The sequence below is a fragment of the Pagrus pagrus genome (genome assembly GCF_965226575.1).
Source record: "Pagrus pagrus genome assembly, chromosome: 5".
Classification (NCBI taxonomy): domain Eukaryota; kingdom Metazoa; phylum Chordata; class Actinopteri; order Spariformes; family Sparidae; genus Pagrus; species Pagrus pagrus.
The window spans coordinates 28,506,899-28,522,043 of record NC_140189.1 but is presented as its reverse complement, the minus strand read 5'-3'; the positions used below and the strand labels follow the sequence as shown (position 1 = coordinate 28,522,043).

The 15,145-nt window shown below is 42.0% G+C and overlaps 1 protein-coding gene and 1 pseudogene across 10 annotated transcripts in view; both read right to left on the bottom strand.

Moving 5' to 3' along the window:
• Positions 1-9,695, bottom strand: part of map7d3 (MAP7 domain containing 3) — a 29,635-nt gene extending 19,940 nt beyond the window's left edge. For all 9 annotated transcript variants that reach the window (XM_084353256.1, XM_084353257.1, XM_084353260.1 and 6 more), the window contains exons 1-5: positions 9,562-9,695; positions 1,834-1,935; positions 1,414-1,494; positions 1,032-1,195; positions 655-766 (exon numbers count right to left, since the gene is read on the bottom strand). In XM_084353256.1, the coding sequence (XP_084209382.1) occupies positions 655-766; positions 1,032-1,195; positions 1,414-1,494; positions 1,834-1,935; positions 9,562-9,607 (505 nt within the window). In that variant the 5' untranslated portion in view covers positions 9,608-9,695. The remainder of the gene's footprint in view (positions 1-654; positions 767-1,031; positions 1,196-1,413; positions 1,495-1,833; positions 1,936-9,561) is intronic.
• Positions 9,696-11,449: 1,754 nt separating this feature from the next.
• Positions 11,450-15,044, bottom strand: LOC311256941 (annotated as a pseudogene). Its single transcript has 5 exons — positions 15,001-15,044; positions 13,648-13,765; positions 13,330-13,423; positions 12,933-13,077; positions 11,450-11,681 (listed from the first exon to the last, which is right to left on the bottom strand). The product of its transcript is annotated as an uncharacterized misc_RNA (transcript).
• Positions 15,045-15,145: the final 101 nt, after the last annotated feature.

Below are 15,145 nucleotides of genomic sequence, written 5' to 3'. Positions count from 1 at the left end.
ACAGACTACATGTACAGTTGTCATTTACATTTAATTCTTCAGATTTCAGTAAACAAAATGTGGATTTTTGAGTTATCAGATTATGTTTTCAGCTTTAACAAAAATAGTTTAGTTCTTAAATTAAGTTGACAAGCTTTAAAAAATTATACATAATGCATTAAGGCTCAAATGATACCAAACTAGTGGCTAACAAGGCCTAAAAATGACTTAAAGGGATGCAATTCAACACAAATGTAAATATGACAGGAGAAGTTACTGCTTTGCTCTTAGCTACCTAACTTATAGCAGCTATATTTTGTAGTATAAAGAGACAGTCAGCTCCGTCTATTTTTGAATAACAAAAAGATAGAAAGTGAGGACTGCGTCTTTCTCTAAATAACCATGTTTGTCTGAGTGTCATGCAAGTCAATACCAGCCAACTCATCCGGCATCATCAACAATAGCTTTAAACTGCTTGTATGTACATTATGGCCGGATTTCACCAGAACTTGACCACTTTCACATCTTGTTTTTTCGTTTATGTTGCGTGTGTGGCACTTTTTATGTATCCTAACTTGCTCTTTGACGACCATGGCATGTCGATGATGAAAGTCAAATTGAACAGAAGAGCAGAAAGGAAAGGATGAACTTTTTGGCCAAAGAAAGGGCCTCTACCTGTTCGTCCATCTGAGTCTGTGGACAGTCCTCCCCAGGACCATCTTTTCTGCCTCTGCTCCACACGCTGACTACGCTCCAATGTCCGCCGCATCACTGCTTCGTAGTGCTCCTGCAGCATGACAGGGGCAGAGGGAAGAGAAAAATGTGAGTCATTTACAGCAGAGCAACCCTCATTCCTAAACCTAAAGCAGAGAGGACGGGACAATATCATAACTTAACTTCAAAGTACAGATAAATGTCCTCATTCAATATTCTCTGTCGTTCCTCTGTTTTCTACTATATAAAGGAAACACTGCAATTGAAATTTGTGTTTCTATGTAAATGTCATATCAACAAGGAGCACTGCTCTGAGGCTCCGCCCATGCTGCATCTACCTTTTCCTCTTCCTGTTTCAGCTTCCTCTTCTCTTCCACAGCCAGTCGTTTCTGCTCCTCCTTTCTCCGCTGTTCATCAACCTTTTTCTGGCGCTCCTCCAACTGACGCTCCACTTGCAGTTTGGCCTTGCGCTCCCGCTCCATGATCTGAGACTCTCGTAAAGCTGAGCGCACACAAAAAGGCAAAAAAAAGTCAATCATTAGTATGTTGTCTTCTTATGCCAATGAGAAAATTTCTGATACTAAAATGTAATGATTTCTTTCTTCTTTAAAAAATACTATATATTCTGTTATATCTACAATTAACAGGGTAAATTTCACATATACAGAGGGAAGTTAGGGCTAAAATAATTTCACACTGCAACTAGGATCGCCCCCTTACCGTGCTGTTTGTCTGCTTCTTCTCGTCTCTCTTTAGCCACTCGCAGTCGGTCGTCTATTCTAAGTGCGGCACCGTCAATGACTGCGGACACATCCATTTGTATATGTGTTTAAAAGGTAAAACATGTGCAGCATTTCGTATTCATGGGGCAAAGGGGCGGATTATAATGCAGCATAGTGTTATGAAGGCTTTGAATCAGGCAGGCAGATGTGTGCATGTGACTGTCATTAATGAGCTTTGCCAACTGTTACGGTAATAAGATGATGACTAAGATTTACCTTCATTAAGCCACACTGAGAGGGTGGTGGAAGTATATTGTGTTGCATCTAATGGTTCAGATTATGGAAGACAATAGCGCGGTGACAGGGCAGTATCTGTGAGAACCGATCTGTTTCTGTGTCAAGGTGTGGTGTCATTTACCTGGCTTACACCCCTGAGGTTTAGCTGGTGGGTTGGTCGTAGGTCCTGGACTGTTCCCTGACAGGCTGCGCCGCTCCTCGGCTTGTGCCTGTGCAGCTGCAGCTGTATTTAGGAAACCACAGACCATACACACAGAGAATTAGAGTCACTTCATCTCACGTCTTACAAAGCAGGTATATCAAATAATATCAGCGAGACAGGATTGCTTCTGGTACTCCAAACCAATCAAGTTTAAATCAGCCGATTTTCTCTGTGCTTTGTTTGCTCTCCATAGGAATGCTAGTTCTAGAGAGATCCAACGGATTTGACGCTACAGAACAATCCAGCTATTCAGCCATCTGACATAACCCCCCCCCGCTCATGGTCAACCCTGTAGCCAACCATACACTGCTTTCTGTGACCAGCTCGAAGGCATGGGCTGCTGTGAGAAACATGTCTGGAAACAAACCCTTGTGAGCTTCCTGATATACAGCTCATATGCCACTCCCTAAAACATAAAGCAAAATCAATATAGGACAAATTTCCACATGCACAATCAGCTTCTGCTCTGCTACAGCCACCTTGACAAACCAGAATATCAGCAAAAATCAGCCTCAGGTCTTCCTACGCTTGCAGCTAACTGTTCTATCATACAATTTCTGCTGTTCTTTTGAGATGTGACTTCTAGCACTACAGAGAGAAAAGGTTTCTGTCCCTGGAGACCATTTTGTTTTAATACTCATACACAAAATTGAGCACTTCCAAATTAAGGCATGGGGTTAGAAACATACGTTCAAGGTAGCAAAGACATCAACTCTACCACCAGGACCACCAAGAGGTCAATAGCACATCATGGTTAGCAGCTACAGGGGCAGGAAGGAAGGAAACAGTGAGGACGTGATCAAGCTTTATGAGCCCTGGTATCAGCCTTTTCTCCTGTGTCGGTGTGTATTCAGCATTAGAAGAACTGCTGACAAAGAGGCTAAACTATGGACATTATTAATGAACACTTCTGACTGTGGTCTGAAAGTTTCTCACTGTCTCCATCGCTAACATACTGTAAAAGTCTACCGTCACTATAGCCATCAAAACTAATGGGCTGCTTGTGATCTGCACTAGTATGAAAATGACATTAAACTGCAGCGCCTGGGTAGAGCCACACAGTGTAGACTAAAGCCAAACATGTTGTTGCTGGTGTGGATGTTGTGTGGTGTGGAAGAGGAAGAGAACACCATTGCAAGTTGTTCTGCAAGGGTTGTAAGAGGAGGGAAAAGACACAGCAAATTTTATTAGAGCTATAAATCATCCATCTTCGCTTATTACTTCTCAACCTCAGGTGTGCATGAACACTTATGGACTTGTTTTTAAAATTATCAGTTATCTTATTGGTATAATTTTTGTGAGGAGAGAATAGATAAGAAATGCCCCATCGGCTCAGTAATGCATGCTTGTGACATGGTGTGCTGAGTCATGATCATATGCGCCCTCCAAGCAGGGGATAACCGCTGACAGTAATGTGACCTTGCTTGGGATCAAGCAAAGAGTTAAAACTGTGACCATCTCTGTCTACACTTAAGAGTGTTGTGTGTTGTTGCACTCGCGCAGGTGAGTACAGCTTCATTTTCAAGCTCTCATATTTTCACTTTTTAGTTATTCAGACACTACTTCCCTGCAGAACTGTAAATTCTCCCATCCCTCATCAGAAAAGCGATTAACACAAACTTTCTGCTACTTCACATGTAATCTCTTTCCACCAGCGATTCACCAGGTAGAATTTCTTGATTGAGCAGCTATAAAGCAAGTCAGCCTTATTTGCTACAGACATCTGTCTTCACAAGAAGCGCCACAGTGAATTGAAATGGTTGCATGGAGGTGCTTATTGGACGTCAAAGTAAGCAACACCTTTAACCATATTAGCTCATGTAAATCTATCATGCAGTGCCCACCGCACTGGTCATGGTTTCCCAGCACAGCATCGCGTGCAAATCCTATCTGTATGGAAATTGACTCTGGAAAACAGAGAGGATGACGGGCTCTTCTTACACGAAGTGACACCGACAAATCGAGTCATAATATTCACTTAGCTGACAATACATCTGCTATGTTTGCACCCCTGAACCACAGGAAGATTTGTAAGTGCACGCAAGACGAAATAACAAACATAACTGGGTATCTGGATACACATTATAAGAATGGCTATACAACTCTCAAAAGATTTTGACAAAACAATTCTAATAAACTAGAAAAAAACTAAAAAAGATGGACAGAGCAAAACAGCTGACAATGCAAGCAAATGTGCACTGATTATCTGTATCAGCATTGATGCTCTCCAGTCAAAGAAGCTTATGAGGGTCAAAGTCTGCAGCTAATGCCCAGTGGAAGTATACCGACCACTTCATTTTTGACTCCGTTCTTCGACCCTACCAGTGAGTAGGGCTCAGTACTAGCTCCTTGTTTAGTCTACGTTATTGGGGTTTCCTTCTCCTGTTCAGAATGACCCTGTCCTGTGTCACGTTCACTCTCCTCTATGTTTGTGCTGCCTTCATGAAAATTTCCTGCCTGCATCCGTGTCAAGCTGAAGAAGGCAAAGCGTCATACAAATGATGAAAAATATTGCTGCAAAGAGCAGGATTTGCAACACAACGACATGAACGAAAGGACAGACGTTTTCTATTTTCACACGACATGCATCGCACAGCCCAATTCTGTGCATCGAGATTGTATGAGCGGTGGAAAACATACAATACCACAAAGAACACAGTGACCTCAAAGCAAACAAGGAAACCTGCACATGCCCACATTTTTTACACAGCGTGCACAGCAATATTTAGCATACAATAGTGCATGTAAACAGTATCACACTGTATGTTTAGCTGATACTATTAACATGTGTGTTTTGGGACTGTGAAGAAACTGCTATTAACCTTATGTCAACACAGACATTCCCTTTTACGCAAGAGAATAGACAGGAAAAACAGATGGGGCACTGCTGGCGAAAGGAGCTGATCTATATTCAGAAGAAAAAGCAATCCAATTCTAGCATTAATGAATCACACCCAAAGTAAAAACACAACTATCTCTCCAGAGAAAAAGATGTTAAAAGATGCTGGGATATTAAATCTTGATGACTGAACCGAAATGTTCTGGCCCAGAATCTGTCTCACATCATATCTCACTCTTTTACTCAATCTTCCCTGTTCAAATAAAAGCAAAAATAATTTAAAAAATAAAAAAAACACACTGCAACTGTTGCTTAGTGATACAGCAGCTCAGGATGGATGAAGAGCTACTCATCCGTGCTCAGGCCTGCATCAGCGGAGACATTGACTCTGAAATGAGATGACTCACTGCCAAATAAAAGGGAACAGAGCGGTAAAAGCTTTGAAGGATTACTTATCAGTGTAAGTGTCAATTTACAAGCAACAATTACTTCACATTTGTGTTTTTATCAACAGCAACACCTTCTGAATGAACGATGCTGATACTGCAACCCATAATCAGTAGATCCAGGATACAATCTATTAAGAGGCTGCTCAAACAGTATTAACTTGTCTGAAAGTTAGTTTAAGACCCCAAATATTAAGTTTCAACAGTAGGACCGTCGTCCATGACATCACAGGATTTAGACTTCAAGCTAACTGCACTCTCTGTTCCTTAGAGGGAAGTAAAAGCAGACAGGAAAGTAAAGGGGCTGAGTAGGTAACAGCTGCTAAGCTAAAACATGCACACTCTTTCTTTTGACGCAAGACTACTTATGCATAAAATCATCTGTTGTAACAACACTGATGCTGTAACCACACTGTTGTTCTGTATTGTTCTGTAAGAAGCTCAGTAAGTGCAAAATTAGGCCGAGTCAGAAACGGCACCGTTAAATAAAATCAACACACTCTCCAATGACACACATGTTCAGGAAGAGATTCTGTTTGCCCAACAAACCTCAAGAGAGCCAGGTGTGCTCATAGAAAAGGAAAGAGCCAATCAGAGGAGCTGTCTCTCATCACTCCATCACTATGGAGATTTGCACACATTAGCATGCATTAACGCCGCTGCATCAACAGACTCCGCTAAATGCATCAAAAGAAAAATGTTCAAATAAACCTGGTTACTAGTTATACACCTGACCTGGTCGATGGCATTATCTGAGTAAAAGTAGGCAATGTTGATCTTTATGTGGTAATTAATCCAGTTGGTATTGGTGTGGCATATAAATTTATACTCAAGGGTCAAGAAACTTTATTTTCCCTGTACTGCTGTGCAAAACAACACAATGAAAATACCATGGCAGCCCCTGCTATTAAGGAGAAACAAGAAACAGTATATAACAACAAGAAACAAGAAACAGTGTAAAAAGCTATAACAAACACGATTCTGATCCAGTTTACTGCATCGTCCAGCAGTTTTCAGTAATGGGAGATGTTCAAAAACCACTGGACAACCATCCTGAGTGCGGTAGATATACATATTGATTGGTTGTAGTCCACTGCAGAGTTATTATAGCAGCAGCAAAGACCACCAGGGGGGCTGGTGATGACAAGGCTGCCCTGCAGGCTAGACAAAAACACCAAACAGGAAACAGGCCAGCCGGCATTACATCATAACACTTCTAGTTGATTGCCACCACTGATCAAATCCTAGTTCTCTAAATAACACGCAAGGTCTTTAGACATTTCTTTTGTGCCATGTTGGGGAAGCAAGAGTGTGTTAGGACTCTTTTCTGTCCCTCTTTAGAGCTGCAGCCTCTCCTGTGTCCTGCTGCACGGTACAATTAAGCAGTTTGTTGCACAGGAAGTGTCTGCGCCGCTTAATAAAAGGGTGGACAGCCATTTGCTGGCAAGTAAAAAAGTGTGCTAGGTTTCATCAACAACCTGAACCAGTAACTAGTTCCTTTTTTTGTTAATTTTGTCCAAAATCAGTAAAATTGTCTTGTGTAGTAGAGGTCTGCAGTAAAAACATTCTTGGCCATCTGTGGCACAAAGCTTCCCATCGCTGGCTCAAGATTTCAGGCCCTCAGATAACACTGACGCTGATGCACGCTCACACACGTGCGCGCACAAACGCACACACCAGATCTTCTATTGGGATTACACGAGACCTGTTCATGCAAAGGTAAGCCATGGCTATTTGCAGTACTGGGCCTGGCAGGATAATAATGACCCATCCCAGTTTGCCGGGGAGTCAGCTCTACCAGGTGGACTGCATTTTCTCGTGGAGATGGACACTTGAAAGGATCTAATTATAACCAAAACCATTATCAATTATAATCTACAATCCAGTTTCTGCTTGACTCATTGTGTGGGAAGCTAAAACAGTGCAGGTTTTACAGTGTTCAGATTGTTTTATTGTTGAATCTCTGTGGAGACGCATGAAAATGGCAGACAGTGCAGATGTAGTACAGATATTCAATAATACAATACTAAGTTGTCAAAGTTGACGATATATTACAAATATTCTGGGTTTAATATTTATATGCCGAGATGCAGACTGCAATTACACTTTAGTAAGACTATTACACCTGTAATCATTTGGTTTGTAAGCCTTCCCGAACCAAAACATCCTGCCCTAACAATCTGTGATAAATACAAGTCACACCCCTGATTCACATATCTTATCTTCACACTGTTTGTAGCTCAACACAAGTAGCACATTAAATCAAAATACTGGACAATTTGGAAATTATCCTCAAAACCATCCCAAGTCTCCAGGCAAAGCTGGCAGGGAACTTGCAAGCATGCTGATGTGTTAAATGTTAGAGAGTGAAATAAAAGAAAAACAAGAACAATCCAAAATGAAGCTAAAGAAATGTATGATATATAAGCATACCAACATAACCTTATGAGCTACACTATTCTGATGACAGACTGACCTTCTTTCATGCTTATACAAACTACCATGTTTTGCTATTCAAATCTTTGCCGTGTGTGTGTGTGCGCGAGTGCATGCACTGTAATACACACTACGATGGTAGAATAAAACAGGGATGGGGCATTTGTTCTAGCACAGCAAAACTAAGTAGACAGATCCAAGAAACTACTGAAATTGAGGCTGGTCCATTTCCTCTTCTGGTTAAATCCAACCAGCTTTGAAATACCTCTCATGCTTTTAATTCTGCAGCAGCGATTGCTGAGCCAGGATCAGGATAACCTTGCAGTGTGACTCGCAGTAGCGCGATCTCCCTTCATAATAGCAGGGTACATTTTCTCCTTGCTCACATTCTTGTGGAAATGCACATGAGCTAGATTCCTGGCGTTATTTTATTATTGTCAGTCCTCTGCTCTGACTGGAGGCAGAGCGACTCCACATCCTTTTTATTCCTCACAAAGCCTGGATTCAAACACTTCACATCGCTCTGGACTTTGCGGATATTTTCATAAAACCACAAAAATGGGTGGATTTAAATTCCATATTGAAAATACTGAATGGAAACAGGAAGAAGATCAGTACTAAATACGGTCCGGTTGTTGCCAGGAGTAAAACATGCCTACACCCACACTGGGTATGCAGAAAACTCCCTCTTACCCTAAAACAGTAAAAAAAAAACTGTCAGGCCACCGGCGGCTCGAGTCATAACAAACTGTGCATTCATGCCCACAGATGCAGACACAGTAAACATCCACGTCCAAGTCTGGATGGGGCCAGCTGAGGCATGGAGTGAGAAGCATTGATGGGAGATTTCAGCCTATTTACAAAAAATGTACAAGGACTACTTGTGACACAGACAGGCCTTCTGGTCCAACCAAAACTCTTCTATCACTTCATCAAGAAAAAAAAAACAACCACCAGAGCCTTATTCTCTTATCAGAGCTCAGTGTCTGACAGCGTCTGACACCCCAGCTTTAGCTGAAATTCAGGTCAGACATTGTTATAGTTACCCTCCCTGGAGAGTGGAGGGGGTTGTGCCATATGTCAACATATAAGCATAAATGTAGAGCAATGGACATAAGAGAGAAAAGCGCACTTTGTAGGAGATAGTTTGGAGCAGGAAGGTAAAACAAAACTGCTGATGGTGCCATGAACCGGCTAGAAAAACAAGCCGGTAACTTCTGTAGGAATCAACTCAGATCGCTTTTTTAGTGCTTTAACACAACAGGCATGAAGAGAGAAGCAAAACGCTTCCTGAACTCTTCCTGAAAGGGACAGCAGATGATCACTTTTGACAATAATCCCCATGTGATGAGCAGCGTTATCTAAGCTACTGACGGGTGTCAGTTACAATGCAGGTAGTTAGCTTCGTTTGCCGAGCGGTTAGAGTCGGTCCGCCTAGTTTCATACATTCACACAACAGCAGTTCGTCAGAAAACGTGATTGAAATGTAATAAAGCTCAAATAAAGCCAAGCTGTGTGGGCTGGGCGCCAGACAAGTAGCTAAAGTCGTGATATGTCAACCGGCTCCGAGCTACAACGTACACAACTTAAGCTAACGTCTGCTACAAGTACTTTCTCCAAGTTAAGCTAGCTTGTTTAGCTTTTCCCCCGAATGTATAAACATGTCGTTGGCTAGCACGGCTGAATTCAATCCGACTTGTAGCGTTTAATGCGGGAAGAAGTTGCTGATTTTTTCCGCATCCATTGTCAGCAGATAACCGGACAGCGAGCTAACGTTACTAGCCAGAAAAAGGCTGGCCGCGTTGCAACACGTTCAAATAACCCGGCGAGCGGCGGCAGCTGCCAGCAAACCTCACAAAGTGATCCCGACAGTGTAAGACACGAGCGGGAGAGAAAACAAACAACGGTCGCCGAGATGTTTCTTACCCATTTGGGCTCGCAAGCCTTTGAGAGTCGTAGCACCCTCCGCCATTTCTGTGAAGTTTTCCTTCTCTGTTTTTTCTAAAGCTGGGGCGCGTAACACATCGCAGCCGGTAGGACTGGACACCACGGGGACGTGGACACCAAAGGCAGGGTGGGAAGGGAAGAGGTCTCACTCTGACCCGTTTCATGAAAACTGACGAGAGCGTCGCAAAGCATTCAAAACGCCGCTGTGTGAATGGGAAGTTTTGAGATGTGGTGAGCCGAAGCAGATATCTTTTATTTCAAAGATAGAACTATGTTTTGACGTTAAATCAGTTGGCACTGCAAAATTTGCTCTTTTTTTGTCCTCTAGCTAAATGTATTGAAAGCAATTTCCCTGACAGTTGTCATCACCAGCCCCCCTGGTGGTCTTTGCTGCTGCTATAATAACTGCAGTCTGAAGGGTGGACCACAACCAATCAATATGTATCTGCTGCACTCAGGAGATGTTCAGAAACCACTGGACAACCATTCTAATACTGAAAACTGCTGGACGATGCAGCAAACTGAATCAGAATAGTGTTTGTTATATAAAGATGAAAACTAAGCTTGATTAAAAGAAATATATCCATGGTCAGCCATAGTGATGAGGTACAAAGTCATATTTAAGAGATGAAAATTATTATTTTTTTCTTGAAAATGGGCTTCCATAGGGTTTTGTACCCTAGTTTGACATTTTTAAATCACATATCTTTTTAGTTTGTGCACAACAAATGCAACGCCGCCAAAAAGGCCTACATTTTATGAGCTCACTGCTTACAAAAATTAAAAAATGGCGGAACAAGAAAACTCCCATGAAAACTGCATGGCGCAGGAGAGGCTGCATCATTCTGCAGATTTCTTCTGTCTGCGTGAGGATTTTAATCACAAACTAAAAGTTTTTGCAAACCGCAAGCTGTACCTTTGTTGAGAGTTGTAGTGACTCATTTGTAAAATAAACGATCTCGGGGATACTAGCCAAATTGGCTATTACGCACAGGAGCGCCCCCTGGCGTCTGTGGCAGGTGGTGTATGCTATTACATGGAAAAGTTTATCCACAAGAGACACTGGCAACAATTAATAAATCGGTCTTGACACGTCCATGAAACAAGAATGTTCACTTAAACAAACACAGTACTTTCATGATGTCAAATATTTGACATAAGCCTCCTCAGTTTCAGAGTTTCCAGAATAAATGCAAGATAGGTTTTAAATAACACAGCAAACCTGCTTTTTTCAGATGGCTTCGACAAAATAGTGATGGTGGAAAAAAAGTCAAATCTTACCAGTTTGAGCTTGCTGGAGAATCTGCAGAGCTAGAGATCGAGGAAAATTGTCAGTCGCCAAACTTCTCCCAATGAGAGAATAAAGTTTTTTCTCAGGGCTCAGTGTTCTCTATTTTGCTCTGAACACTGCATCCTCTGTCCTGGTCTGTCTCACATGCTTTAGCCAGAGGGCCTCTCATCTATTTTACATGGTAAACAGGAAGTAACACTGCATGTAGGGTTCAGTTTCAATGGCCTCAATATTGTGTTATTTAACACTCAAAGCACAAATTAAAACGTCTCCTCAGTATTAATCATTCACGTGACATCAATTATGATAAGGAATGTATTGAGATGGCACTTGATGAAGCAAATATCCAAACAAATAAAGCACAACAATGGACAATTAGGTGAAAAAGTGTTCTTTACTCACAGGAAGTTCTTTCATTCGCTCAAAATCAATTAATCTCAGTGAGGAGATTGTCTTTGCGTCCGAAGAATAAGTTTGTGGAATGCAAATATCTATAACAGTGTCATCATGCAAAGTGGGTCAGAACTACTGTATAACAGTTGGAGTCATGGAAACACATCCGTAGGGTCTAAGTGTTCACTTGATCACCACAGCCCTGTGAATCCGAGCAACAACTTCAGGACAAGGTAAGAGTACAGCAGTCTGGGCCGGCTGGGGCAGCAGCGTGTAGGTGAGGTCCTAGAAGCCTTGGAGATGAGTGACGACCTGAGGCAGGACACCCAGATGTTGCTCCAGTCTTCTTAAAATGTTCCTGTTGTCAGCCGAGTCCAGGAGCAGGGACAAGTCCTGGACTGATTGATACTCTGACCTGGACAGAGTCAGAACAGTACAAATACAAAATCAATGGTGATTCCAGAGTCTGTTGGCGCTGTGGGCAAAAATTTCCAGGCGGCACGTCACATAAATAATCTCACACCAAGAAATATTGTACACATTTTATTAGATTTTTTAAATATATTTTTTTTTATTTCAAATGTTCAGATTTTAGAATTTTTAAAAATATAAATTAAATAAAAACGAGAACAATAAAAAACAAGGTTAATAACTAAATACCTTGAACGATGTAATGCATTTTAAATGGTAATTACAGGACAGGGCACCCTTTGGTTGCAAATCGTCCACTGGTTTATGTTTGTTCTCTAAACTAACGTTAGCCTCATGCTCCCTGTTGGCGGTGCCGAGAGAAGCACTGAGACGAGGCACTAGAGAACGTGCATAAATTCACTTCCTTTGGACTGTTTTTGTTGGAAACCAGAAGGACAGAGAATCCTTCACAAACAAATCCACAGTCAAGCAGCTTTAAATAACTCAAACAAACCGTCCACAGGCTTGTGAGAGACTACAATCCGCTCACATGGTCGATAAAAAGTTTTTAATGCGTGTAAATTCCTGCAAATTGTTACACAGAGCCCCTTTAAATAGAATATTTTGGGGTTTGTGGGCACTTAAAGACGTAACTGTAGCTGTGGGCTGTTAATCATGTTTCAGATTCAGAGAAAAATATGTAAATCTAAAAATATACAGCTGAAAATCAGTAGTTAACTGGTAGTTACAGCCCTGATTGGTACACAGAGTTTTGATCGATATCTTGGAGTCAGCTTGTCATTAAGTTGTGTCAGTTTTTAGTAAGAAGCTCATGATTTCTGGTCTACATACGTACTATAAAACTGAATCTATAAGAGTGAAGATTTGACCTATTTTTTTTAAAAGAAAAAAAAAACTAAGGAAAACTATTGACAGTGCACTCTGTGGATTATCTGAGATATTTAACTTGTTCTGGAAAGGATTATTCAAATGTCATTCTCCCGTGCTTTTGTTCACCACAACTGAATTTCCATTCCTCCAGCTCGGGGGATGGCAGAAGTCTGCTGAAAATCTCAAAACCTCAGCACAGAAACCAAACTATCTCGATGGCAGGAGGGGATTATTGGTAGTTACATTTGTTTTTTGTGTGTGATTTGGGTTTGTTGGTTTGCGTGCTGACAAACCGACCACATGAGCCCAGTCCAATGGTGTTACTGGAATCACTGGAAAGCAGCATCTTCATTTTTTTACTGACCTTGGCACTATAAAACACTCTACCTCCTCCACTGAATAGCTTTGCTGTTCCTCCTGCATGATGCTCTTCTCTTTCTGATTGGAGGGCTTTGTGCTGGTGGTGACATTAATCACAACAGAAGGAGGAGGCACCTCATTCTCGTGACCTCTGGATAGAGGAGAAATTAATGTAAACAACTGCACAGGGATGGGAGATGAAAAACTGAATGCGCAATCAAGCAGCTTGTACCTCAGGGGATCTTGACGTGAACCAAGTGTCTGTGAAGGGGCCTCTGATTGTTGGACAAAGGTGTTTGCTGAAGGTCGTCTGCAGAAAATAGGGTACCTGCTCTGAGCATTGTATTTTTCTTTTTGAAAATAAAAGGCTGAGATGTCGAACATTTTCGCGTCTAACTCACTGAGTCTCTCGGCAGTCAGAAGGAACACCCAAAGCAGCAGAGCAATGAGGAAAATGGAGGAAGCTGCTGCTGAGCCAATCAGGAAGGATTTCTTCTTTTACTCTTTGATTAAACAGGAAGTCAGTAATTGAAGGAAAGAGTTGAAATGAAAAAGTAGCTGCTCACTCTTCTCTTGGGGCTCAGTGACAGCGCTCTCTGTGTGGACAAGAGTTATAACTTTTCCTATAAACATCCCTGCAAAATCACCAGTCAATAAAGCTATTTATACAAGCTTATTACCATTGTTCGCTCTTTGGTTTATCTCTGGGTCTTGCCTACTTTAGAGCCTCGAGCTGTCAGAAGCAAACACTCTTTATTGACATGACTTGTGTCATGGCTGTAACAAGGCACACAGGGCCGCTCCAGCTCACCGGTCATGCTCCTGAGTTCATAATACCTGTGCACACAACCACACTCAACACAAACACAAAAGTTATAGCACGTATCGGGTGATTCGTCTGACTCGTCCTGGGAAGTGGCCACGCTGGGCATCAGTGACAGGTGAGCATGCTGTCAGGTAGAGGAAAGAAAGTTAAAATGGTGCCACCACTGTTACGTGTCGTGTGTTATCCATGAGAACCGAGCCCTCAGGAACAGTGAAGTAGTGGCCAAACTGTGTAATTACAACATCATGTGATGCACTCGGGCACAAAAAGCCTTTTTTTTTCCGATAAGCTTACATTGTTAAAGAAAGCTACTGTAAAACTGTGGATACAATACCATTCGGTCCGATATTATTTGGAAAGTCTGGATGAGCCGTACAATTGAATAATTTTACCTCTGTTCAAGTTAGCCGGCTCAGAGGGTGGATGTCTCTAGTGTGCATGCTCCATGGGCCACACAGCACAGAAGACACAGGTAAATCTATACCTGGGAAGCTCAACACTGAGCAGCTTTCATAGGAATCAGCAGGGCTCTGCCTCCAGCACTGTACCCACATTTCCCCTTGTTAGATCCATGGAGAGAACTAACTCCCTTTGTAAAGGCCTCAGTCTAAGGGAGAAAAAACGCAACTCTTTTCAGGTGATTATACACATAATCATGAATTTTATATTCCGTTTCTGCCAATAGATCTCCTGAATCCTATACAGTGGACCTTTAAAGTATAAAAGCAAAGATACATGTTGCACAAAATATGGGATTTTTAGCACTGCAGGTGAGAGGAACATTTTGTCCCTTTAAAAGTCAGATCTACCATGAGCAGAGCAGCATAGAGACAAGCCTCTATTGGTAAAGTGTCCATTGTATATATTTCTTATTGACATGATTTAAAAATTTGATAACACTTCCTGTGTCAAACTTCGGTCACATAATACAAAAAATGTACTTATAAACACAGCTGATACCAAAAAAGGAGAGAAAAGCAAAACAAACTTACTTTGCAAGTTTAAGCCGTGTGTCTCTCACAGACTAATCACCAATGTGTAGCTGCCGTCAGTATTATTTGTCGCCCGACGAGCTTCTTTTCATTCAGAAGAAGTGGTGGGAAAGGTCTTTGGGAATCCCCTCATCCTGCATCACTTGTGACGCAGGAGAGGATCCCAACCGGACTACTGACCGGTGGACCAATGAATTTGAGACTCTCAGGTCTCCCCCACCTGGGCCACCTCGCGTCACACCGTGGCTTCTCACATTCCCTCCGGGGGAACCCGCTTGGTTTGGCTCTGGCTTCTCATGCAGGGAGCAGAGGAGGAGGGGAATTAAAATGCATGAATGAGACCCTTGTTAAACAGCGTGTCTCCAACAAGGACACTCTGTGTGTGTGAGCTTGTCTGCA